General features: G+C 48.0%; 1 protein-coding gene across 1 annotated transcript; it reads left to right on the top strand.

Annotated features, from left to right (window-relative positions):
* The first annotated feature begins 21 nt into the window (after nucleotides 1-21).
* NSL1 (NSL1 component of MIS12 kinetochore complex) lies at nucleotides 22-26,299 on the top strand. The gene is made up of 6 exons (XM_063919052.1): nucleotides 22-2,052; nucleotides 3,526-3,601; nucleotides 17,588-17,718; nucleotides 18,332-18,386; nucleotides 19,579-19,646; nucleotides 21,692-26,299. The coding sequence occupies exons 1-6, from the start codon at nucleotides 376-378 to the stop codon at nucleotides 21,971-21,973; spliced, it is 2,289 nt and encodes a 762-aa protein (XP_063775122.1). The 5' UTR covers nucleotides 22-375; the 3' UTR covers nucleotides 21,974-26,299.
* The last annotated feature ends 393 nt before the right edge of the window (nucleotides 26,300-26,692 follow it).

Here is a 26,692-nt window from a genome sequence, read left to right as displayed (position 1 = left end):
AGAACAAATAAGCCCACACGCACCTGAAATGTAAAACAATTCCTCTTCTGAATCCCATAAGACCATACTTGCCTACCTGACCCTCTAAAGACTGATATATGAGGAAGCATTGGGAGGAGCAAGATGGCGGCGCTGTGACTTCCGGTGTGCACTACCGTGGCTCTGACCGGGGTGTACTCGGTGTCACTAGGTGATACAGCAATGTAAGACGGTGGTAGATGATAGTTACCGGGACAGGCCATGGGAAAGGCATCCCCAGGACCAGACACACGTCCTATACGTGCGGAACTATGTGCGGGATCTGCTGTCCCCGGGGGACAGGTTTCCGTGTGACACTTCCGGTGGGCTGCGGCGGCTTCCCCGATTTTTTTGAATATGGCGGCAAGTGTTGACACCCCGAAGCGGCGGAGCCTCCGGCTGCTGGCAGAGGGCGGGTCCGCTGAGGTCTCCCCGGCCCTGGTGACACCTGATGCCCGGGCCCCGGGGCCCCGCACCCGTATCTCTGAGGAGAACCGGAGCCTGGTGTCCTCACATAGGAGCGGCAACAGGTCTCCGAGGAGAGTGTCAGATGGGGCCGGGGGGCAGGAGACAACCACCAGGAGGAGGATTTGGGGGCACCTAGAAGATGGGCCCCCAGGAGAGAAGGGGCCCTCGACTATACCCTCCAGCGATGCCCAGGGGCCACAGACAGAACCCTCATGCAGAGCCCAGGGGCCACAGACAGCAGAACCCTCCAGCAGAGCCCAGGGGCCACTGACAGAACCATCCAGCGAAGACACGGGGCCGGCCAGAGGTAGACGCTCCACTGAGATCGGGGCCCAGAGCCCGCCGGCAGCTGGCGAGAACCCAACTCATAGAGTTGATGCAAAGCCATGGAGAAGCCGACGGGGCTCCCAGGTCAATGGTGGAGAGAGCCGCGGAGACGTTGGCTCACCCCGTAGTGGTTTGGTACTTCAGAAGGCAACACCTTCCACAGTGGCCAAAGGAATAGATCCTGTAGGTCCCGGACCCTCCCCCATGGCCAAAAGAACAGATCACGTGGGACCTGGACCCTCCCCCGTGGCCAAAAGAACAGATCACGTGGGACCTGGACCCTCCCCCGTGGCCAAAAGAACAGATCACGTGGGACCTGGACCCTCCCCCGTGGTCAAAAGAACAGATCACGTGGGACCTGGACCCTCCCCCGTGGCCAAAAGAACAGATCATGTGGGACCTGGACCCTCCCCCGTGTCCAAAAGAACAGATCATATGGGACATGGACCTTACACCGTGACCAAAAGAACAGATCACGTGGGACCCGGACCCTCCCCCGTGACCAAAAGAACAGATCACGTGGGACCCGGACCCTCCCCCGTGACCAAAAGAACAGATCATGTGGGACCTGGACCTTACACCGTGGCCAAAAGAACAGATCATGTGGGACCCGGACCCTCCCCCGTGACCAAAAGAACAGATCACGTGGGACCCGGACCCTCCCCCGTGACCAAAAGAACAGATCACGTGGGACCCGGACCCTCCCCCGTGACCAAAAGGACAGATCACGTGGGACCCGGACCCTCCCCCGTGGCCAAAGGACCAGATCACGTGGGAACTGGACCATCCTCCACTACCAAGGGAGCATGTCCATCCATGGTGCCTAAAGAAAAGGATCATGAGGGACCTGGACCTTCATCCGTGGCCAATGAAATGCCAGTCACAAGGAGCAGGAGTTCCATGGGGTCCACAGATCTTGAAAAGGCAGGACCCTCATGTGTCCGCAAGAGCAAGAAAGCGAGTCCCCCCAAGCCGAATGCTGCAAGAGATCACAATAAAACGGGCCTGTTAAAGGCTAATGAATCCGACCACGGTAGTCCTGTAAAACATGGAAAGCCGCCACCGGCTGGCGCTAAACCGTGCGCTGCTTTTCCAAGAGACCACAAGGTCCACTGTTACTCTAAGAAGTTACTGCAGGATGTTTTGGCAAAGTGCACCGAGATCGGCAAACAAGTTCTGGAAAGCCAACAGCAGCTGAGTCCGGACCGGAGGCAGCTGGAGCTCCGCAACTTTGTCTGGGTGAGAAATGTCTGCTAGCTTTGCCGGTGATCCTGTAGATCACTATTAGTCGTTCAAGCTGGTGAGCACTTGTATAGTGCGTATCGCTAGTGAGATCAGTGTTGTTAACAAGATAGACTAAATAAAGTTGAGTGAAATGACGCTTGCAGTGTGATGGAGTCAGACTGCTGCACTGGTAGGGGTTATCTGTAAAATAGACATTCAGCCAGTTGTGAAGACCAGCGTTAAATAACGACTGCTGTCAGTGATTGTTATACCCACAGACAAGGGGGGGTAATTCAGATCTGATCGCAGCAGCTAATTTGTTCGCTAATGGGCAAAACCATGTGCACTGCAGTTGGGGCAGATATAACTGAAATCTAAATTGCAGTGTAAAAATAAAGCAGCCAGTATTTACCCTGCACAGAAACAATATAACCCACCCAAATCTAACTCTCTCTGCACATGTTATATCTGCCCCACCTGCAGTGCACATGGGTGGTCATTCCGAGTTGATCGCTAGCTGCATTCGTTCGCTGTGCAGCGATGAGGCAAAAAAAAACGGCACTTCTGTGCATGCGTATGCGTCGTACTATTACAACAAATGATGTAGTTTCACACTAGGTCTAGCGAAGCTTTTAAGTCGCACTGCTGACCGCAGAGTGATTGACATGATGTGGGCGTTTCTGGGTGTCAACTGACCGTTTTCAGGGAGTGTTCGATAAAACGCAGGCGTGGCTGGGCGAACGCAGGGCGTGTTTGTGACGTCAAAACAGGAACTGAACAGTCTGAAGTCATCGCAAGCGCTGAGTAGGTTTTGAGCTACTCTAAAACTGCACAAAAAAATGTTGCCGCCGCTCTGCGATCCTTTCGTTCGCACTTCTGCTAAGCTAAAATACACTCCCAGTGGGAAACGGCATAGCGTTTGCCCAACTGCTAACAAATTTGCTGCTGCGATCAGGTCTGAATTGCCTCCAAGGTCGGGAAGCACTTCCTTCTGCCGTTACTGCGAGGGGTGCTGCTAAAATTTTAATATCAAGGCAACGTAGGCAAGGGTGAGGGGCCTTTTAAATCCCGTTTAATGGAACAGGAGTGATTTTGGGTGGTGTGAGTAAGTTCAGTTAGAGATTCGTGATCACTTAAAGTGGCAGAATTAACGTTAATTTGTGACCCCCTCCATGAGCAGGCGAAGGTGGGGACAGTCCTTATTTCAGGGTATAAATGTCGGGACACCATTCGAAATGAATAATTATGCATCTAGAGATATTTCATTAGTACAACTTGTCCAAACAGCATGCCAGTTCTCATCATCTTTTCTCTAACCGCAAGAGAAAATGGGTTTCAGTATGTTACCGTACTAAGGATCAAATAGGGCTGAGGTTCCCAAACGGTAAAAAAAAGGCTGACAAGACTAGATATACAGAGAGAAGTGTAATAATAAAATAACCGTTATGACCCTGTATGGAGCGTGACCTGAGCTGTGCTTCATTTCAGGATTTTGAAACAGCCTTTCAAGAGAACATCAGTATTAATGGGCAATCCTGGCACGAAGCCCCAGACAGTGATGGTGGTAAGAAATCCAGTATATTGTTTATAGTGCAGGTCTGGACGAATCTGGAAGTCAGGACCAATGTGCAGGCATCATGGCTTCCCCTGATCAGCGTAAGACTGCGCGATAATACGCCCAGTTTGTTATATGCCCTGTGTCCAACACATAACCACCCTTATGTTTACATGACACCCCCCAAATGTGACCCCTGTTATAGAGTGGTGCTCCTGACTGTTTCTTTGAGGAAAAAATATTACTGTGCATTATACTTTTTTGGGTAAATGAGATTTGTCCAGCACTGTTATAATACATTTCTCTTACATCCTGGAGGACGCTGAGGTTCCATTTGGTACCATGGGGTATAGACGGGTCCAATAAGAGCCATGGGCACTTTAAGAGTTTAATAGTGTGGGCTGGCTCCTCCCTCTATGCCCCTCCTACCAGACTCAGTTTAGAAAATGTGCCCAGAGGAGGCGGTCACAGCTAGGGGAGCTCCTAGGAGTTTTGTTGTTTTCTAGAGTAAATTAGGTTACAGGCAGGCTGCTGGCAACAGCCTCCCTGCTTCGTGGGACTTAGGGGGGGGAGTAGGAACCAACTCTTGAAGTTAATGGTTCTCTATCTTTGCTGACAGGACACTGAGCTCCTGAGGGTGCTGATCGCAAGCCCACAAGGCGACCGCACACTCCCGCAGCACGGGCGCCACCCCCTTACAGAGCCAGAAGAAAGAAGAGTGGTGAGTACAGCGCCGGCGGCCCAGTTAGCGGGTCCCCGGTGGGAATGGCGGCACAAGCGTGGGAGCGCAGCTCTGACAGGCTGCGCTCCGGGAAGGCTCAGCAACACACAGTGTAGGCGCTTTGAGGGGCGTCCTGAGCCAGCGCGGATCACCTTACATTGGTCAAGCAGCTAACGGGGGCTAATCCCGCTGTTAGCGGCAAAATCCTCAGGCCAGTATAATACAATTTGTGCAGGAAGCCGCGCGCCATTACAGGGGGCGGGGCTTCTCCTGATCCAGCACTCACCAGCGCCATTTTCTCTCTGCAGATCATACAGACAGACGCTGACAGGGAGCGCTGCCCTCCACGTAACTCCGGCATACCTCTGCAGTACCAGGGTGTTATAGACAGGGGGGAGTGTGATTATAGTACTGATTACCCTATTAAGGTTAATTGGTCAGCGCCGGGCTTTTATCATAACAACTGCCTACTAGGGCGTTGTGTGGCTGGCTCCTTATACTCTGTGACTCTCTGAAGGTACTCTGGGGGAAACTGTGTCTGACATTTTTCCTGTGTGTGTGTATATCTCACGTTACCATGTCTAAGGACTCTGTGTCCTCTGCTGCAGAGTGTGTATCTTCTCCTGAGGAGTCAATTCCATGTACTCAGGACTGCAATATACTGTCTCAGCCTTCCGATTCCTAACCTGCATGGGTGGATTCTTTAAGGGGAATGATATCCCAGATTTCTACCAGGATAATGAGAAAGAGACGCAGTTTTTGAGGAAATCTGTGAAGGGTTTACAATATTCGACCCCCACTACTTCATCAAAAGACCTATCTACATACCCTCGAAAGGGTACACTTGCCCAGATAATACAAGCGGACACTGATACCGACTCTGATACAGGGGGGGTAAGTGCATCCCTTGCTAAGTTGGTGCAACTAAGGATTGAAGTAATTAGGGATGTTTTGCACATTACTGAAAAGGTACCTGAGCAGGAAGAGGAATATTATTTTACTGTACATAAGAAATCCTCAATTACCTTCACTGCTTCTTAGGAGTTAAATTCCTTGTTTGAAAAATCCTGGGAAAACCTGGAGAAAAAATTCCTAAAAAAATTCTCATTGCTTTTTCTCTCCTGAAAGAGGACAGGAAAAAGTGTGAAAATCCACCTATAGTAGACGCTTCTGTATCTAGGTTGTCCAAGAAAAGGTGGTTTTACCTGTCCCTGGTTCAACCGCTTTAAAAGAGCCGGCTGACCGCAAGATTGAGACTACGCTAAAATCACTATGCACCGCTACTGGCGTAGCTTTAAGGCCCACTATTGCTTGTGCGTGGCTTTCTAAAGCCATAGTAAAGTTGTCATGCACATTACTAGAGGACTTAGATACAATGGATAGGAGTGACATTGACTTGTTTTTACGTAACATACAGGATTCTGCAGGTTTCATGGTGGAGGCTATGAAGGACATTGGCATGCTGAATGCAAGGGCTACGTCAATGGCGGTCTCGGCACGCAGAAGACTGGCTACGCCAATGGACTGCGGATGCTGAATCCAAGAAAAGTGTGGAGAATCTACCCTTCACAGGTCAGGCCCTGTTTGGGGACGCATTGGATGCGTGGATATCCACGGCAACTGCAGGTAAGTCAACCTTTCTTCCCTCAGCAGCACCACCGGCTAGGAAATCTTATCCTACGTCTACACTGCAGTCCTTTTGGACCGCAAAAGTTAAAAAATCCAAACCCCCTTCCACTTTCTTTAGAGGAGTTTGGGGAAAATCCAGAAAACCTGCAACAACAGGTTCACAGGGACAGAAACCAGGTTCTGTTTCCTCAAAGCATGACGGTGGACCTACCGGCCTGAAGTTAGGGCAGGTGGGCGCAAGACTAAAAGTTTTCAGTCACATGTGGGCGTCATCATGCCTCGACCCCTGGGTAAAAGATATTGTTGCCCAGGGATACAGACTGGAGTTTCAAATGCTCCCACCTCACAGATTCTTCAAATCAGGCTTACCAGCTTCACTGACAGAAAGCGCTATCCTATAGGAAGCCATTAAAAAATTGGTACAAACAAATGTCATTGTTCCTGTTCCACCTCACCTACAACACAATGGTTATTACTCAAACCTGTTTGTGGTGCCGAAACCGGACGGTTCGGTAAGGCTGATCTTAAACCTAAAGTCATTGAACCCCTACTTGAGGGAATCCAGGCTTATCTAAGATTTGCGCTACTGGACTGTCACTATCAGTTCCAGGCACTGCCATTTGGCCTCTCCACGGCACCGAAGGTGTTCACCAAGGTCATGGCGGAGATAATGCTACTCCTCCGCAAGCAGGGAGTGAACATAATTCCATATCTGGACGATCTACTGATGAAAGCATCTTCCAGGGAGAAGATGTTACAGAACATTACTCTCTCTACTCGACTACTCCAAGATCATGGGTGGATACTGAACCTTCCGAAGTGACATTTGGAGCTGACAAGGAGATTGCCCTTCCTGGGGATGATACTCGACATGGAAGTGCAGAGGTTCTTTCTACCGGTGGAGAAAGCGTTGGTGATCCAATCAATGGTCCGGGATGTCCTGAAGCCAGCCCGGGTATCGGTTCATCAGTGCATTCGCCTTCTGGGGAAGATGGTAGCCTCCTAAGAGGCTCTACAGTACGGAAGATTCCATGCAAGGTTCTTCCAACTGGATCTCCTGGACAAATGGTCGGGATCTCATCTTCACATGCACCAGCGGATTTGCCTGTCGCCGAAAGCCAGAATTTCACTCCTTTGGTGGCTGCAAACTTCTCACCTTCTTGAGGGCCGCAGGTTCGGGATTCAGAATTAAATCCTTCTAACCACGGATGCAAGTCTCAGAGATTGGGGAGCAGTCACCCAAGGGGAAACCTCCCAAGGAAAGTGGTCAAGTCTGGAATCCATCCTTCCGATAAACATTCTGGAGCTAAGGGCCATATACAACGGCCTTCTACAAGCGGCACATCTTCTCCGAGATCAGGCCATTCAGGTTCAGTCGGACAATGTCACGGCAGTGTCCTACATAAACCGACAGGGCGGAACGAAGAGCAGAGCGGCTATGTCAGAGGTAACAAGAATCCTCCTCTGGGCAGAGGATTTTCATTCCGAGAGTGGACAACTGGGAAGCGGACTTCCTCAGCAGACACGATCTCCATCCAGGAAAGTGGTGCCTCCATCCGGAGGTGTTCAAGGAGGTAACAGATCTTTGGGGTGTACCTCAAATAGACATGATGGCCTCTCGCCTCAACAAGAAGCTTTGGAGGTACTGTTCCATGTCGAGAGACCCACAAGCAGTGGCGTTGGACGCACTGGTAACTCCGTGGGTGTTCCAATCAGTGTATGTGTTCCCTCCGCTTCCATTCATCCCAAGGATCCTCAAACTAATGAAAAGAACAAGAGTTCAGGCGATCCTCATTGCTCCGGACTGGCCAAGAAGGGCTTGGTACGTGGATCTTCTGGAATTACTGCTGGAGGATCCGAGACCTCTTCCTTTTCGTGAGGACCTTCTTCAACAGGGGCCGTTCGCTTATCAATACTTACCGCGGCTACGTTTGACGGCATGGAGGTTGAACACCAGATCTTAGCTCAGAAGGGCATTCCGAACAAGGTCATTCCTACCCTGATACAGGCTAGGAAGGGAGTAACGTCTAAACATTACCATCTGATTTCTAAAAAGTATGTGTCTTGGTGTGAATCCAAGATGTTTACTACGATGGAGTTTCAACTGGGACAGTTTCTCCTCTTTCTGCAAGCAGGTGTAGATGTGGGCCTACACTTGCGCTCCATAAAGGCCCAGATTTTGGCCTTGTCCATTTTCTTCCGGAACAATTGGCTGCTGTCCTTGAGGTTCAGACATTCTTGAAAGGGGTTCTGCACATCCAACTACCCTTTGTGCCTCCTACGGCACCTTGGCATCTTAATGTGGTGCTGCAGTTCCTGCAATCGGATTGGTTCGAGCCTTTACTGGAGGTGGATGTCAAGTTTCTTACGTGGAAGGCAGTCACACTGTTGGCATTGGCATTTGCTAGACGTGTGGCCGAATTGGAGGCATTGTCCTGCAAGAGCCCCTACTTGATTTTCCATGAAGATAGGGCTGAGCTCAGAACGCGGCAGCAATTTCTTCCAAAGGTTGTGTCAGCTTTTCATATCAACCAACCTATTGTGGTGCCAGTGGATACTGACTCCTCAATTACCTCAAAGTCCTTGAATGTTGTGAGGGCTTTGAAGATTTATGTGAAGAGAACTGCTCGTCACAGAAAGTCGGATGCTCTGTTTGTCTTTTATGCTCCCAACAAGATTGGGTGTCCTGCTTCTAAGCAGACGATTTCTCGCTGGATCAGGTTTACTGTCCAGCATGCTTATTCTACGGCAGGATTGCAGTGTCCAAAATCTGTTAAGGCCCACTCTACTCGTAAAGTGGGTTCCTCCTGGGTGGTTGCCCGGGGTGTCTCGGCGTTACAACTTTGCCGAGCAGCTACTTGGTCAGGGTTGAACACGTTTGCTAAGTTCTACAAGTTCGATACTTTGGCCTCTGAGGACCTAAAGGTTGGTTAATCGGTTCTGCAGGAGCCTCCGTGCTCTCCCTCCCGTACTGGGAGCTTTGGTACATCCCCATGGTACTGAATGGAACCCCAGCATGCTCTAGGACAGTGTTTCCCAACCGCGGTCCTCAAGGCACACTAACAGTTCTGGTTTTAGTGATATCCAGGCTTGAACACAGGTGACTTAATTAGTACCTCAGTTATTTTGATTTAACCATCTGTGCTGAAGCCTGGATATCACTAAAACCTGCACTGTTGGTGTGCCTTGAGGACCGCGGTTGGGAATGCCTGCTCTAGGACGTAAGACAAAATAGGATTTTAATTACCTACCGGTATTTCCTTTTCTCGTAGTCCGTAGAGAATGCTTGGCGCCTGCCCAGTGCTTCGTATTCCTGCATTATTTGTTTAAGTATTGTTGGTTCAGTCGTTTCTGAATCGTTTCAAGTTGGTTAGCTTGGCTTTCCTTTTGTTATGTGTGAGCTGGTGTGAATCTCACCACTATCTGTGTTTCTCTATCGTCCTAAGTGGATGCTGGGGTTCCTGAAAGGACCATGGGGAATAGCGGCTCCGCAGGAGACAGGGCACAAAAAAGTAAAGCTTTACTAGGTCAGGTGGTGTGCACTGGCTCCTCCCCCCATGACCCTCCTCCAGACTCCAGTTAGATTTTGTGCCCGAACGAGAAGGGTGCAATCTAGGTGGCTCTCCTAAAGAGCTGCTTAGAGAAAGTTTAGTTTAGGTTTTTTTCTTTACAGTGAGTCCTGCTGGCAACAGGATCACTGCAACGTGGGACTTAGGGGGAAAGTAGTAAACTCACCTGCATGCAGAGTGGATTTGCTGCTTGGCTACTGGACACCATTAGCTCCAGAGGGATCGAACACAGGCCCAGCCGTGGAGTCCGGTCCCGGAGCCGCGCCGCCGACCCCCTTGCAGATGCTGAAGCGTGAAGAGGTCCGGAAACCGGCGGCTGAAGACTCCTCAGTCTTCATAAGGTAGCGCACAGCACTGCAGCTGTGCGCCATTTTCCTCTCAGCACACTTCACTGGGCAGTCACTGAGGGTGCAGAGCGCTGGGGGGGGGCGCTCTGAGAGGCAAATATAAACCTTATACAAGGCTAAAAATACCTCACATATAGCCCATAGGGGCTATATGGAGATATTTAACCCCTGCCTGACTGGAAAAATAGCGGGAGAAGAACCCGCCGAAAAAGGGGCGGGGCCTATCTCCTCAGCACACGGCGCCATTTTCTGTCACAGCTCCGCTGGTCAGAACGGCTCCCAGGTCTCTCCCCTGCACTGCACTACAGAAACAGGGTAAAACAGAGAGGGGGGGCACATTAATGGCTATATATATATATATTAAAGCAGCTATAAGGGAGCACTTAATATAAGGATATCCCTTGTATATATAGCGCTTTGTGGTGTGTGCTGGCAGACTCTCCCTCTGTCTCCCCAAAAGGGCTAGTGGGTCCTGTCTTCATTAGAGCATTCCCTGTGAGTTTGCGGTGTGTGTCGGTACGTGGTGTCGACATGTATGAGGACGATATTGGTGTGGAGGCGGAGCAATTGCCAAATATGCAGATGTCACCCCCCAGGGGGTCGACACCAGAATGGATGCCTTTATTTGTGGAATTACGTGATGGTTTATCTTCCCTTAAACAGTCAGTTGAGGACATGAGGCGGCCGGACAATCAATTAATGCCTGTCCAGGCGCCTCAAACACCGTCAGGGGCTGTAAAACGCCCTTTGCCTCAGTCGGTCGACACAGACCCAGACACGGGCACTGATTCCAGTGACGACGGTAGAAATTCAAACGTATTTTCCAGTAGGGCCACACGTTATATGATTTTGGCAATGAAGGAGACGTTACATTTAGCTGATACTACAGATACCGTAAAACAGGGTATTATGTATGGTGTGAAAAAACTACAAACAGTTTTTCCTGAATCAGAAGAATTAAATGACGTGTGTGATGAAGCGTGGGTTGCTCCTGATAAAAAGTTGATAATTTCAAAAAAGTTATTGGCATTATACCCTTTCCCGCCAGAGGTTAGGGCGCGCTGGGAAACACCCCCTAAGGTGGACAAGGCGCTCACACGCTTATCTAAACAAGTGGCGTTACCCTCTCCTGAGACGGCCGCACTTAAGGATCCATCAGATAGAAAGATGGAAGTTATTCAAAAGAATATATACACACATGCAGGTGTTATACTACGACCAGCTATAGCAACTGCCTGGAGGTGCAGTGCTGGAGTAGTTTGGTCAGAATCCCTGATTGAAAATATTGATACCCTAGATAGGGACAATGTTTTACTGTCGTTAGAACAAATAAAGGATGCATTTATCTATATGCGTGATGCACAGAGGGATATTTGCACACTGGCATCTCGGGTGAGTGCTATGTCCATTTCAGCCAGAAGAGCCTTATGGACACGACAGTGGACAGGCGATGCGGATTCAAAACGTCACATGGAGGTTTTGCCGTATAAAGGGGAGGAGTTATTTGGAGTTGGTCTATCAGACTTGGTGGCCACGGCTACTGCCGGGAAATCCACTTTTTTACCTCAAGTCACTCCCCAACAGAGAAAGGCACCGACCTTTCAACCGCAGCCTTTTCGCTCCTACAAAAATAAGAGAGCAAAGGGCTTGTCGTACCTGCCACGAGGCAGAGGAAGAGGGAAGAGACACCAACAGGCAGCTCCTTCCCAGGAACAGAAGCCCTCCCCGGCTCCTGCAAAAACCTCAGCATGACGCTGGGGCCTCTCAAGCGGACTCGGGGACAGTGGGGGGCCGTCTCAAAAATTACAGCGCGCAGTGGGCTCACTCGCAGGTAGACCCCTGGATCCTGCAGATAATATCTCAGGGGTACAGGTTGGAATTAGAGACGGATCCTCCTCATCGTTTCCTGAAGTCTGCCTTACCAACCGTCTCTTCCGAAAGGGAGAGGGTGTTGGAAGCCATTCACAAGCTGTACGCTCAGCAGGTGATAGTCAAAGTACCCCTATTACAACAAGGAAAGGGGTATTATTCCACTCTATTTGTGGTACCGAAGCCGGATGGCTCGGTAAGGCCTATTCTAAATCTGAAGTCCTTGAACCTCTACATAAAAAAGTTCAAGTTCAAGATGGAGTCACTCAGAGCAGTGATAGCGAACCTGGAAGAAGGGGACTTTATGGTATCCTTGGACATCAAGGATGCGTATCTACACGTTCCGATTTACCCCGCACACCAGGGGTACCTCAGGTTCATTGTTCAAAACTGTCACTATCAGTTTCAGACGCTGCCGTTCGGATTGTCCACGGCGCCTCGGGTCTTTACCAAGGTAATGGCCGAGATGATGATTCTTCTTCGAAGAAAAGGCGTATTAGTTATCCCATACTTGGACGATCTCCTAATAAGGGCAAGGTCCAGAGAACAGCTGGAGACAGCTTTAGCACTATCTCAAGAGGTGCTAAGACAACACGGGTGGATTCTGAATATTCCAAAATCCCATTTAATCCCGACAACTCGTCTGCTGTTCCTAGGAATGATTCTGGACACGGTTCAGAAAAAGGTTTTCCTTCCAGAGGAAAAAGCCAAGGAGTTATCCGATCTGGTCAGGAACCTCCTAAAACCAGGAAAAGTGTCAGTACATCAATGCACAAGAGTCCTGGGAAAAATGGTGGCTTCTTACGAAGCAATTCCATTCGGCAGATTCCATGCAAGAATATTCCAAAGGGATCTGTTGGACAAATGGTCAGGGTCGCATCTGCAGATGCACCTGCGAATAACCCTGTCACCAAAGACAAGGGTGTCACTTCTGTGGTGGTTGCAGAAGGCTCACCTATTAGAAGGCCGCAGATTCGGCATTCAGGATTGGATCCTGGTGACCACGGACGCCAGCCTGAGAGGCTGGGGAGCAGTCACACAAGGAAGAAACTTCCAGGGAGTATGGACGAGTCTGGAAAAGTCTCTTCACATAAACATTCTGGAACTAAGAGCAATCTACAATGCTCTAAGCCAGGCGGAACTTCTCCTGCAAGGAAAGCCGGTGTTGATTCAGTCGGACAACATCACGGCGGTCGCCCATGTAAACAGGCAGGGCGGCACAAGAAGCAGGAGTGCAATGGCAGAAGCTGCCAAGATTCTTCGCTGGGCGGAGAATCACGTGATAGCACTGTCAGCAGTGTTCATCCCGGGCGTGGACAACTGGGAAGCAGACTTCCTCAGCAGACACGATCTTCATCCGGGAGAGTGGGGTCTACATCCAGAAGTCTTCAACATGTTAATAGACCGTTGGGAAAGACCAATTGTAGACATGATGGCGTCTCGCCTCAACAAGAAACTGGACAAATATTGCGCCAGGTCAAGAGATCCACAGGCAATAGCTGTGGACGCACTGGTAACTCCTTGGGTGTACCAGTCAGTGTATGTGTTTCCTCCTCTGCCGCTCATACCAAAGGTATTGAAGATCATACGGCAAAGAAGAGTAAGAACAATACTAGTGGTTCCGGATTGGCCGAGAAGGACTTGGTATCCGGAACTTCAAGAGATGCTCACGGACGAACCGTGGCCTCTACCTCTGAGAAGGGACCTGCTACAGCAGGGTCCCTGTCTTTTTCAAGACTTACCGCGGCTGCGTTTGACGGCATGGCGGTTGAACGCCAGATCCTAAAAGGGAAAGGCATTCCAGAAGAAGTCATTCCTACCTTGATTAAGGCACGGAAGGAAGTCACCGTGAAACATTATCACCGCATTTGGCGAAAATATGTAGCGTGGTGCGAGGATCGGAGGGTTCCGACGGAGGAATTCCAACTGGGTCGTTTCCTACATTTCCTGCAATCAGGATTATCTATGGGTCTCAAATTGGGATCCATTAAGGTTCAAATTTCGGCCCTGTCAATATTCTTCCAAAAAGAATTGGCCTCTGTCCCTGAGGTCCAGACTTTTGTCAAGGGAGTACTGCATATACAGCCTCCTGTGGTGCCTCCGGTGGCACCGTGGGATCTAAATGTAGTTTTAGATTTCCTCAAATCCCATTGGTTTGAACCATTGAAAAAGGTGGATTTGAAATATCTCACATTGAAAGTGACTATGTTACTAGCCCTGGCCTCTGCCAGGAGAGTATCTGAATTGGCGGCTTTATCTTATAAAAGTCCTTATCTAATCTTCCATTCGGATAGGGCAGAACTGCGGACTCGTCCGCATTTTCTCCCTAAAGTGGTATCAGCATTTCATCTGAACCAACCTATTGTGGTGCCTGCGGCCACTAGCGACTTGGAGGACTCCAAGTTGTTGGACGTTGTCAGAGCCTTAAAAATATACATTGCAAGGACGGCTGGAGTCAGAAAATCTGACTCGCTGTTTATATTGTATGCACCCAACAAGTTGGGCGCACCTGCTTCTAAGCAGTCGATTGCTCGTTGGATTTGTAACACAATTCAACTTGCACATTCTGTGGCAGGCCTGCCACAGCCTAAAACTGTAAAAGCCCACTCCACAAGGAAGGTGGGCTCATCTTGGGCGGCTGCCCGAGGGGTCTCGGCATTACAACTCTGCCGAGCAGCTACGTGGTCGGGGGAGAACACGTTTGTAAAATTTTACAAATTTGATACCCTGGCAAAGGAGGACCTGGAGTTCTCTCATTCGGTGCTGCAGAGTCATCCGCACTCTCCCGCCCGTTTGGGAGCTTTGGTATAATCCCCATGGTCCTTTCAGGAACCCCAGCATCCACTTAGGACGATAGAGAAAATAAGAATTTACTTACCGATAATTCTATTTCTCGGAGTCCGTAGTGGATGCTGGGCGCCCATCCCAAGTGCGGATTATCTGCAATACTTGTACATAGTTATTGTTAACTAATTCGGGTTATTGTTAAGGAGCCATCTTTAAGAGGCCCTTTCTGTTGTCATACTGTTAACTGGGTTTAGATCACAAGTTGTACGGTGTGATTGGTGTGGCTGGTATGAGTCTTACCCGGGATTCAAAATGCCTCCCTTATTGTGTATGCTCGTCCGGGCACAGTACCTAACTGGAGTCTGGAGGAGGGTCATGGGGGGAGGAGCCAGTGCACACCACCTGACCTAGTAAAGCTTTACTTTTTTGTGCCCTGTCTCCTGCGGAGCCGCTATTCCCCATGGTCCTTTCAGGAACCCCAGCATCCACTACGGACTCCGAGAAATAGAATTATCGGTAAGTAAATTCTTATTATTTCCTTCTCTTGAAGTATGTCCGTCTCCTCGGGCACAGTTTCTAGACGGAGTCTGGTAGGAGGAGCATAGAGGGAGGAGCCAGTCCACACTATTAAACTCTTAAAGTGCCCATGGCTCCTAGGGAACCCGTCTATAGCTCATGGTACTAAATGGAACCCCAGCATCCTCTACGGGCTACGAAAAAAGGATTTACCGGTAGGTAATTAAAATCTTATTATGACTGTCCTACCCTGCAGTGCCTCTCAGATATTCTTCAGGCGCACACACAAAGTTATTATGTTCTCTCAATTAGGAGTAATACTGTTTGCTGTCACAGCTATACATTAAAATGCTCATACTTGTTTGGATAAAATGTAAATCTAAATTGCAAGAGCAAAATATTCCCCCGAAGAAAGTCAAAATTTACTTCATCTGCAGAGATGTTTGTATACACGAGATCCTTGCAGCGTAATATATGCATCTGCTTTAGTATATGTGCCTGGGTTACACCAGGAGAGAGCAGTAGTATATGTGCCTAGGTTACACCAGGAGAGAGCAGTAGTATATGCGCCTGGGTTACACCGGGAGAGAGCAGTAGTATATGTGCCTGGTTTACACCGGGAGAGAGCAGTAGTATATGTGCCTGGGCTACACCAGGAGAGAGCAGTAGTATATGCGCCTGGGTTACACTGGGAGAGAGCAGTAGTATATGTGCCTGGGTTACACCGGGAGAGAACAGTAGTATATGTGCCTGGGTTACACTGGGAGAGAGCAGTAGTATATGTGCCTGGGTTACACCGGGAGAGAGCAGTAGTATATGTGCCTGGGTTACACCAGGAGAGAGCAGTAGTATATGTGCCTGGGTTACACCAGTAGAGAGCAGTAGTATATGCGCCTGGGTTACACCAGGAGAGAGCAGTAGTGTATGTGCCTGGGTTACACCAGGAGAGAGCAGTAGTGTATGTGCCTGGGTTACACTGGGAGAGAGCAGTAGTATATGTGCCTGGGTTACACTGGGAGAGAGCAGTAGTATATGTGCCTGGGTTACACTGGGAGAGAACAGTAGTATATGTGCCTGGGTTACACCAGGAGAGAACAGTAGTATATGTGCCTGGATTACACCAGGAGAGAACAGTAGTATGTGTTCCTGGGTTACACCAGGAGAGAACAGTAGTATATGTGCCTGGGTTACATCAGGAGAGAGCAGTAGTATATGTGCCTGGGTTACACCAGGAGAGAGCAGTAGTATATGTGCCTGGGTTACACCAGGAGAGAGCAGTAGTATATGTGCCTGGGTTACACCAGTAGAGAGCAGTAGTACATGTGCCTGGGTTACACCGGGAGAGAGCAGTAGTATATGTGCCTGGGTTACATCGGGAGAGAGCAGTAGTATATGTGCCTGGGTTACACCGGGAGAGAGCAGTATTATATGTGCCTGGGTTACATTGGGAGAGAGCAGTAGTATATGTGCCTGGGTTACACCGGGAGAGAGCAGTAGTATATGTGCCTGGGTTACACCGGGAGAGAGCAGTAGTATATGCGCCTGGGTTACATTGGGAGAGAGCAGTAGTATATGTGCCTGGGTTACACCGGGAGAGAACAGTAGTATATGTGCCTGGGTTACACCGGGAGAGAACAGTAGTATATGTGCCTGGGTTACACCAGGAGAGAGCAGTAGTGTATGTGTCTGGGTTACACCAGGAGAGAACAGTTGTATATGTGCCTGGGTTACACCGGCAGAGAGCAGTAGTATATGTGCCTGGGTTACACCGGGAGAGAGCAGTAGTATATGTGCCTGGGTTACACCGGGAGAGAGCAGTAGTATATGTGCCTGGGTTACACCAGGAGAGAACAGTAGTATATGTGCCTGGGTTACACCGGGAGAGAGCAGTAGTATATGTGCCTGGGTTACACCAGGAGAGAACAGTAGTATATGCGCCTGGGTTACACCAGGAGATGTGGCTGCACAATGATAGTAATAATTTTTCCTGGACTTCTGTCTGTGGAAACAGGTGAACCACTAGAGGTACCTTAGGACTGGGGTTGAGATCCCCTGCATTTCACAATATCGCACACGTCTGGACAGTTTTATTGATGACTTATAAAGTCACATTTACCATTTAAAAGGAAATGAGACTAGAATGGAAATATGGAGTGAAGCTGTAAATGGTCTTATGTCCCGTAAGAAATGTGCTGTCAGTCCTGTGGCTTTCCTGACCCCAGCCTGGATGTGATGGGGCTCTGCTACTGGCGGAGGTCATCAACGTTGTGATCCAGCTGAGATAAGAGCAATTAGTATATGCATGGTGCACACCTGCAGTTACGTTGGGAGCGGGAGTGATACTTATTCCCCAGATAGTTTCCCCTCATGGAGTAATTGTCTTATAGTTTTACATTATTTTGTAGCCACATTTTTATGTCCTGCATTGGCCACGTGTGGCAGTCGGTGCCTCTATGTAGAGAGATCCGCTGGTACCGCCAATAGCTCTGTGCCAGCCTGCTGCCTGTACAATGTGCCGCACTCCTATATTATAACGCTGTGTTTGGCCTCTTTGCAGAATCCGCTATTAAAATACTAGAAGACCAACTTGATGACGCCATAATAGACACGGCGGTGAAAAGACGCCGATACCCAAATAAAGTCAAGAGACACTTTGTGAGAGAGCTGAAGGCGGAGCGGGAGCTGCTGGTATGTACACGAGCGTCTTATCCTTTGTGCCAGGACAGTAAATACCTTTGTAGTGTACTTAGCAGTCACTAGGTCGACATGTATTCAAGGTCGACAGGTCAAAAGGTCGACATGAGTTTTCCATATTTGATTTAATTTTTTTGAACTTTTTCATACTTAACGATCCACGTGGACTACGATTGGGAATAGTAACCTGAAGCATGGCGAGAGGACACGGTGCACTAATAGGGGTTCCCGGTCACTGTACGGAGAAAAGGACACCCAAAAAACATGAAAAACTCATGTCGACCTTTTGACCTGTCGACCTAGAAACCTGGTCAACCTTCAAACCCTGTTGACCTAGTGACTGTCGACTTATAGTGGTCGACCTAGACACTGCCGACCTAAATCCACACCCGTGTAGGAGGGACTCACAATGGATGTACATCTTCCACCCACCCTTGTTCCAGAAGGGCAACATAGTCTCATGTGACAGCGATGGGGATTAGACGCCATTTCCACCACTAAACAACCGTTTATAAATGTCACCTACATTAAAAGAAATAATCTTTGTAAGTTTACTAATGTGCACTCTTTATTATTGATCTTTTAACGTCCTTTTATTTACTTACAGGATCATTATAAACCGGTGGTCAAACCACAGGAGTTGAAGCTTGATGTATCACATGGTGAGTGTCCTCTAGTGATAAGACAGCTGTGACTCCTGCACTAGCAGCACCTGTGATAATGCACGTTTACTGCGTGGCTCGCAAGCAGATCGCTTTCCCTCTTTGTATCCCACATACCCTGGCTGGCCTTCATTGTAATAGATCACTCTATTTAGCTCAAAAGTTACAGCTTCTACATATAAATGTATCTTTAAAATGGTAGGTACCCAAATCATCTCCCCCCCCCCCCCCCCCCTCCCATCTCTACTGATGCCCCTTTTCCACCACTGTAGCACGGGTCGCAGCCGTGTCGGGTTGGTGACGCGGCAGGGGTGATCTCCCAACGCCGACCTCCCATACATTGTGAACAGGAGCCGTGCTGCCTCGACACGGCTCACGTTCACACTAGACAGCTAGCCGGGTTGAACACGTGATCCGGGAATTAGCCGGGGAACGCTTTTCAAACACTGGTAAATGCGCACCCCCGCGCATTTACCCATGTTTTAAAAAGCTAGTGGAAAAGGGGTATCAGTGACACTTACACATATGTTCTAACTCGCGTGCATATAAAGGTTTCTTTCGAAGTAAGGTTCACAAATCAGATGTCCCGTCTTAGTGAAAGACAGTTCATTTCATTCAAGTGTTCACATAAAGGTTTCTTTGTAACTGCTTCACTTATACGAGATGTTCTCTCATACCCCTCACTGTCAGAACCGTAATCCAGGTTCTCCCATGCAGCAGTGTCAATCGGGAACGTAGTGTGTTAAAAGAAAAAATTAACCATTTATTGATCTACATAAAAGACAATTGATAGCAATAAAATATCCTCAAAAATATACCTAAAGCTGACATTTCCTGAGGGTATATAGGGGTACCCGAATGGTGGAAGCCGATGGTGTTGCTGTGTTAGCCTCTGTTCCAGCTCACTTCCACGGGTGGAAAATCACACTCGGTGTGTCTTCCCAGTGTCGCATCCCAGACTTGCTGCGGAGGAAACCGGTGACTGACGGCACAACATGTAAATGCCCGCCCTGTTGTGACGTCAGGCACAACATATCGGGACAACGATCTGAAGTGTGTATGCACTCACCAATCAATTGGCGGACTGGCCAGACGGCCTTTCTATCGGCCTAGTGTGTACCCAGCATAAGTTTGATGTTTGGATAAATGGCGTAGGCTTCTGTGTAATTATCCGTTTCCTATGACTTCCCAGAGTTCTCCAGGATGTGTCTCATAGAGAAGGCCGACATCGTGTTTCAGCAGATCAACGAAACAATGAAGGTAAATCTATTTGTTTTAAAAAAAGAACACCACCATAACTGAGGTGATACTGTAACGCTCCGCTCCCCACAACTAGCAGAGCCATGGAGGTCTGGTGTCCATAACTCAGATTATACCGTAACGCTCCGCTCCCCACAACTAGCAGAGCCATGGAGGTCTGGTGTCCATAACTCAGATTATACCGTAACGCTCCGCTCCCCACAACTAGCAGAGCCATGGAGGTCTGGTGTCCATAACTCAGATTATACCGTAACGCTCCGCTCCCCACAACTAGCAGAGCCATGGAGGTCTGGGGTCCATAACTCAGATTATACCGTAACGCTCCGCTCCCCACAACTAGCAGAGCCATGGAGGTCTGGTGTCCATAACTCAGATTATACCGTAACGCTCCGCTCCCCACAACTAGCAGAGCCATGGAGGTCTGGTGTCCATAACTCAGATTATATTGTAACATTCTCCCCACAACTAGCAGAGCCATGGAGGTCTGGTGTCCATAACTCAGATTATACCGTAACGCTCCGCTCCCCACAACTAGCAGAGCCATGGAGGTCTGGTGTCCATAACTCAGATTATACCGTAACGCTCCGCTCCCCACAACTAGCAGAGCCATGGAGGTCTGGTGTCCATAACTCAGATTATATTGTAACATTCTCCCCACAACTAGCAGAGCCATGGAGGTCTGGTGTCCATAACTCAGATTATACCGTAACGCTCCGCTCCCCACAACTAGCAGAGCCATGGAGGTCTGGGGTCCATAACTCAGATTATACCGTAACGCTCCGCTCCCCACAACTAGCAGAGCCATGGAGGTCTGGGGTCCATAACTCAGATTCTACTGTAACCCTCCCCTCCCCACAACTAGCAGAGCCATGGAGGTCTGGTGTCTGCCCCTGCAGCCGTCTGTGACGGGTCCTCCTGCTGGCACCTCTGCTGTACTGCTGTCACATACCGGTGTTGGCACAGGGAAGCACCAAGGTGCTGTCTGCAGCGTGGGAACCTCCGGGGGGATTATCTGACAACGCTGAACCCCACGGTGTACTGGTTGGGGGAGACAGGATGCTACACTGTCATATTGGTTTAGTTGGTATACTGAATCTAATACTTGAAGACACTTTTTTTCTTAGACTTTTAAAGTGAATCAAGCTCTACAGATCCCCAATTCCCAAATAGTAATTTAGAAAAGATTTCTAAATGCGTAATCATGGTCTGAACAATTTATCCACTTTTTCCTTGTCCCCACATGTGCACCTTATACAGGGTGGCAGATTCAGAGTTTTCTGTAATGTGAGCCTCTGAAGTTGGCCTACCATGGTTGACGTAAGCTAGCAGCTTTTGGTTAGTAAATTGAGGGATGGTGTCCTGTGCTGCATGTGTCTGTACCCGGTGCCTAATGTGTGGCCTGCCCCTATAAACTGTTCAGACCCCCCCCCTGTCATAAGCTGCACTATAGGAAAGTGGATGGTTAAATTAGCACCTGGCATATTGGCGAGACACACAATGTACATGTGCAATTGAAGTTACATTCCTGCCACCAGATGGGGCTGTACCACAAATATATAAATTGCTCTGAGTTGTATGTGATTTGCAGACTGACAATCAACCTAGTCGAGTATTTGCTAATGCATAAATGGCACACAGGCAGTAACAATGTGTAAGGAAAAGGCAAGACTTTCTCTTAAAGTCTTTCCTCTTCCTCACACCTTGTTACTGACTGCCTTACATTTAGAGTCTTGTTTCTATCCCCTTTACAATTAGAGCCTTGTTTCCGTCTGCCCTCACCTTTGCGGCCTTGTTTCCGTCTGCCCTCACCTTTGCGGCCTTGTTTCCGTCTGCCCTCACCTTTGCGGCCTTGTTTCCGTCTGCCCTCACCTTTGCGGCCTTGTTTCCGTCTGCCCTCACCTTTGCAGCCTTGTTTCCGTCTGCCCTCACCTTTGCGGCCTTGTTTCCGTCTGCCCTCACCTTTGCGGCCTTGTTTCCGTCTGCCCTCACCTTTGCTGCCTTGTTTCCATCACACATTGATCTCTACCAATTCTTCTATTTCCCAGGCACTTCCAGTTCAGCTGGAAAAGGCAGAAGGATTCTCCCAAGTTCTCAGTCTCCAGCCTGCTCTGGAGGCATGTCACCTGAGACGAAACATCTTCTCAAGTCGTGTTGTATTGGAGGACGTGGCAAAGACTCAGCCAAAAGGACTAGAAACCACCCCCACTGATAATGAGCCTCAGACAAAAGCCGCGCCTGCGCTGAAACTCAAAAGACAGCTAAATCTTTCTACCCCAAATAGTTTATATCCATTGCGTTCAAAGAGAAAGATCAGTCTGGAGACATAAATGCTTTCCTCGTTTGTAACTTGTTAGCCCGGAGAGGCTTATATTTGTGTTTCATAAACGTTTTTTTAATTTATTTCTAGTTAAACTTCCAATCTGATCATCGAAATTATATTAACCCGTCACTCAGCAGTTCATTAGTGGCGAGTACTGGACCGGGCGGTCAGCCGCGGCGCTGTTTCTCAGTTATGTTAGCTTTATGTTCCATTGAAGAGGTAGACGTTTCACCCTGGGAATAGAAAGGGATATCAGGTTGTAGTAGTCCAGTCCATAGTCCAGTCCCGTTACAGTGTCTGCGCAGCAAGCTGCGTTATAGCCGGTGAATCCGACCGTGGTCTGTAATCGCTGCAGCTTTAGGATAATTAAAGGAGATGGTGATATTCTGCTAAAACGCAGTTCTCGCTTCTGTGAGTATTAATGTGCGACCAGCAAATATATAACAATGCCTCAACGCGGGCAGCAGCTCTCTGTACAGTGGGCGTTGTAGTTCAATACTTCTGTTGTAGAACTACAAGTCCTGCCGTACCAAGCAGGGTTTACCAGGGAATGCTGCGACTTGTAGTTCCACAACTTCTGCAGAGTCCTAGCCTGTCTGCTTTTTTGCTATACAGTGATTGCACATCTTCATGTTCGTTTGTGAATGTCTCGCAGATTAATAACTAGCACATGGTCCATTTGTAGCACTTTGCTTTCCAAGCGCATGTATATTTCAGAACACAAAATATATGTATATATTCTTCACTGTTAATGTCTCTGGAAGAAGGCAGCATTAAAGTGTATTTACCGCTGTTTTGCTTTAACCGTTAAATGTAAAAAGTATACGTTGGCGCGGTATGAAAAGCACTCTTGGAGCGTCCACCTATGGAGTGAAGTTGGTTTGTACATACTGTCCTGCAGCGATGGATCAGCATAGGAATATAGAGGAACAATATAGCTGGGCATACACTATACAATTATCTGACAGACCATCTGTCCAGTCTGGCTTGTTGGAATGAAAATCTGATAATGGATTGGCGCAAATGCCAATCGACCATTTGCTTCAAAACACTGGAAATTGGACAAACACTCTTTCAAATTGGTTAAATCAATGATTTAACCAATTTGTCGGAACGACCATTTTTGTCCGTTTCCTAGTGTTAGTTGACTGTCATTCGCTCCCATCCATTATCAGATTTTGATTCCAACCAGCCAGATTAGACAGAGATGGCCTGCCAGATAATTGTACAGTAGATGCCCAATTTAAAATCTGAGGCATGTTCTACCTCGAGAACACTAGTGTATAAGTAGTGACCATGTCTAGCAACCCTGACAAGGGAAGAATTTCCTAGAAAGCTGTTTTTCATATTTACTAAAGGTAACTCCAATCAAAAATTATTTTCCATTTATGCTGTTAGTCCAAAAATGTTTTTAATTATCTATTGACACATAAAACAACTTCTGCCTGAAATTCCCTTCTTAAAACTCAAATGTGCCATTTCTGCAGTGCCAGGGATTAAGTACTGATACTCCTTAGAAACATAGGGGGTAATTCCAAGTTGATCGCAGCAGGAATTTTTTCAGCAGTTGGGCAAAACCATGTGCACTGCAGGGGGGGCAGATATAACATGTACAGAGAGAGTTAGATTTGGGTGTGTTATTTTATTTCTGTGCAGGGTAAATACTGGCTGCTTTATTTTTACACTGCAATTTAGATTGCAGATTGAACACACCACACCCAAATCTAACTCTCTCTGCACATGTTAAATCTGCCTCCCCTGCAGTGCACATGGTTTTGCCCAACTGCTAAAAAAAAATTCCTGCTGCGATCAACTTGGAATTACCCCCATAGAGACAAACTTCTGACTGCACTAGTTATTGGCAGTAATTGCTACAGTGTCAGTTCTGGACAGCTGCCAAGTCATGTGACTGCAGCAGCAGTGTGTTTCTGTGTCTTGAGGAGGCATTTTGAGGCAGAAGTCTTCCGCCGATTATTAGGAATTACTCCAGCAAGTTGTAGCGAGCAGAGTAATAACATTTAATTAGACAATACATTATGATTTTAATTAGGCAATATAATTTTATTCTTTTAGCACAACTGGATAGCAGAGCATTTTGGAGTGGGTGGACGGATGGATGGATAGGCTGAGTGAAGTTATTTACTGGCACATGGAATAATATTTCCCCTACTACTAAAACATCTTCTAGTTCTTTTCCGGATACAGTTGTCAATGATTATATTTAAAACTGGCTTCATTATAAAACTTTAGGTCCCTCAGTGGAGTATGTGTTTTATCTCTTCATAAGAACTTATGTTTTAGTTATGAGTTTCCTCCTTTCTGGAGAATTTGTTTCCTGTGACTAAACGCTGTGAAAGTTTCAGAGAAAATGTTTTTGCTTACCAAGGGACGAGTCTTATAAACCTTTAGACTTCGCCAAACCTGGCTGATGTTTTAAGCGCTAGACTGCAATTTAAGATGATGTTGTTATTTGCTCTCCTTTGATGCGCTGTTTTGTATATTTCACAACGACACCTTGTAAGTAACCATAATAATGGTATAGCTTTTATCTGTATATTTGTAAATACGCATTTTGTTATATTTACATGAGAATTAAAAGTGTAATTTGTGTACTGTTATATTGTCAGTCCCCACCCTTCCCAGGATTTGCCTACAGGAACCGATCCATCCTCTCCTTCTGTGCTAGAGATGTTGCCAAGATGATGATGTTCACGCTAAAGTGTTCTTCTTTTGTTATTATTACATTTTATTTATAAGGCGCCATACGTAGTTTGCAGCGCCATACATATGGCAGACAGAATAAGACAGGGTGCTCAGAAAATAACATTACAGTAACTGAGAAACTAAAACAGAGCACAGGTAACAATTACCACCACAGTACTCCATACACACTACAGCTGAGGTGTAAGGAAGCAAAGGAGTAAGCGGCGTACTACTGGGGCCGGTCATTCTTTGGAAGAGATGAACGTTATGAGTGAGGGGAGATGCAGGAATAGATGATCGCTGAGTAGGTGAGAGCTGTAATTGAAGTGCGAGAAAAGAGTGCCCCGATCCAAAGAGCTTACAATCTAGGGGGAGACAGACATGAGGCATGAGTAAGCGGAAGGCGCCCTGATGGCAGGAAGAAAGCGAGGCAGAGATGACCAAGGCATGAGGTCGGGAGAGTGGCCTCAAGATTGGGTAAGGCGGAAGGGTACGATTTGATGAATAGGTGGGTTTTCGGTGTCCGGTTGAAGCTTTGCAAGGTCGGGGAGAGTCTAATGGAGCGAAGGAGCTTGTTCGAGTGAAGAGGGTCAGCGCGGGCAAAATCTTGATTCAAACAGATGCAGTGACTAGTGTAGAGGAGAGGGAGGGAGTATGTAGGGAGATAAGGTTGGAGATGGATGGTGCAGTGGAATTAGAGAGAGCATTGTATGTGAGGGTGAAGAGGATTCTGTGGGGGAATGGGACCCAGTGCCGATTTTGTCAAACGGGACTGGCAGATGGAGGAGATGATAAGTCTAGCTGCGGAGTTGAGAACAGATCGTAGTGGAGCGAGGTGGGAGGCCAGTGAAGAGAATGTGCAATAGTCGAGCCGTGAGATGACCAGTGTGTGGATAATAAGTTTAGTCGCACTCTAGGAGAGGAATGGCCTGATCCGAGAGATGTTGTGTAGCTGAAATCGACAGGATTGAGTCAGAGATTGGATGAGGGAGGAGTCAAGAGTGACGCTCAAGCAGCGTTGGGGAACAGGGAGGATGATGGTGTTGTCAACATTGATGGAGATATTGGGGTGGGGTTGAGACTTTGGATGGGGTAAAGATGATGAGGGTTATTTTTGTCCATGTTGAGCATCAGAAAGCACTCTGACATCCAGGAGGAGAAGGATACCCGGGAGAGGAGAGGTAGAGGTGTGTATCATCTGTGTAGAGGTGGTATTGAAGTTTGAAGCAGCTTATGAGTACACCCATGGAAGAGGTGTACAGGGAGAAGAGAAAGGGGCCAAGGTCAGAACCCTGGGGGACACCCACGGGGAGGACGGAAGGGGGTGAGGTGGAGTCTGAGACAGACACCATGAAGCGGTTAGCAAGGTAGTTGAAAAGGGCAAGAACTGTGCCAGAGGCTAATGATCTGTAGGAGAAGATGAGCCACAGTGTTGAAGGCAGCAGTGAGTTCCAGGAAGATGAGCAGAGAAGTGACTCCTGGATTTGGCCAAAAGCAGGTCATTGGTGACTGACCATGGCAGTTAAGGTTGGGTTTTTTCAGAATATGTGGGACAAGAGCGTGTTTGAATGACGATAGAAAGATGCCGGTAGAGAGTGATAGGTTGAAGAGGTGAGCAAGGTGGGAACAGGAAGTGGGGGACAGGGAGCGACTCTGTCATCCTCAACTTATTGTATTCATGTTCATTTCTCCTTGTCTGAGAGGTCTCCAGTTTGTCAGCCAATCAGAATACCACAATGCTCATTGTAAGGGGCTGTTATACTAAAGGTTTATAATAGATGACCTGTATTGAATAGTTGTGTTCTGCTAAGTATTTGTGGCAAAAAGGAAACATTTTACTTATACTGGCTTTATAGCTGTATATAAATGAGGTTTATATGCAGAAAAACTGTCCAGCGGTAATCTGATGTGCAGGGTCCATTTACAGACCCTTTTATCATACAGAAGCCTCTATAAATACAGCTAGTGCATGGAAACTGGCTACTCTCATCTCAGTTTGTAAGCATCTCTACCATGAATTGTA

Source organism: Pseudophryne corroboree, chromosome 4 (assembly GCF_028390025.1).
Source record: "Pseudophryne corroboree isolate aPseCor3 chromosome 4, aPseCor3.hap2, whole genome shotgun sequence".
Lineage (NCBI taxonomy): Eukaryota > Metazoa > Chordata > Amphibia > Anura > Myobatrachidae > Pseudophryne > Pseudophryne corroboree.
This window is presented reverse-complemented; position numbering and strand designations above follow the sequence as displayed.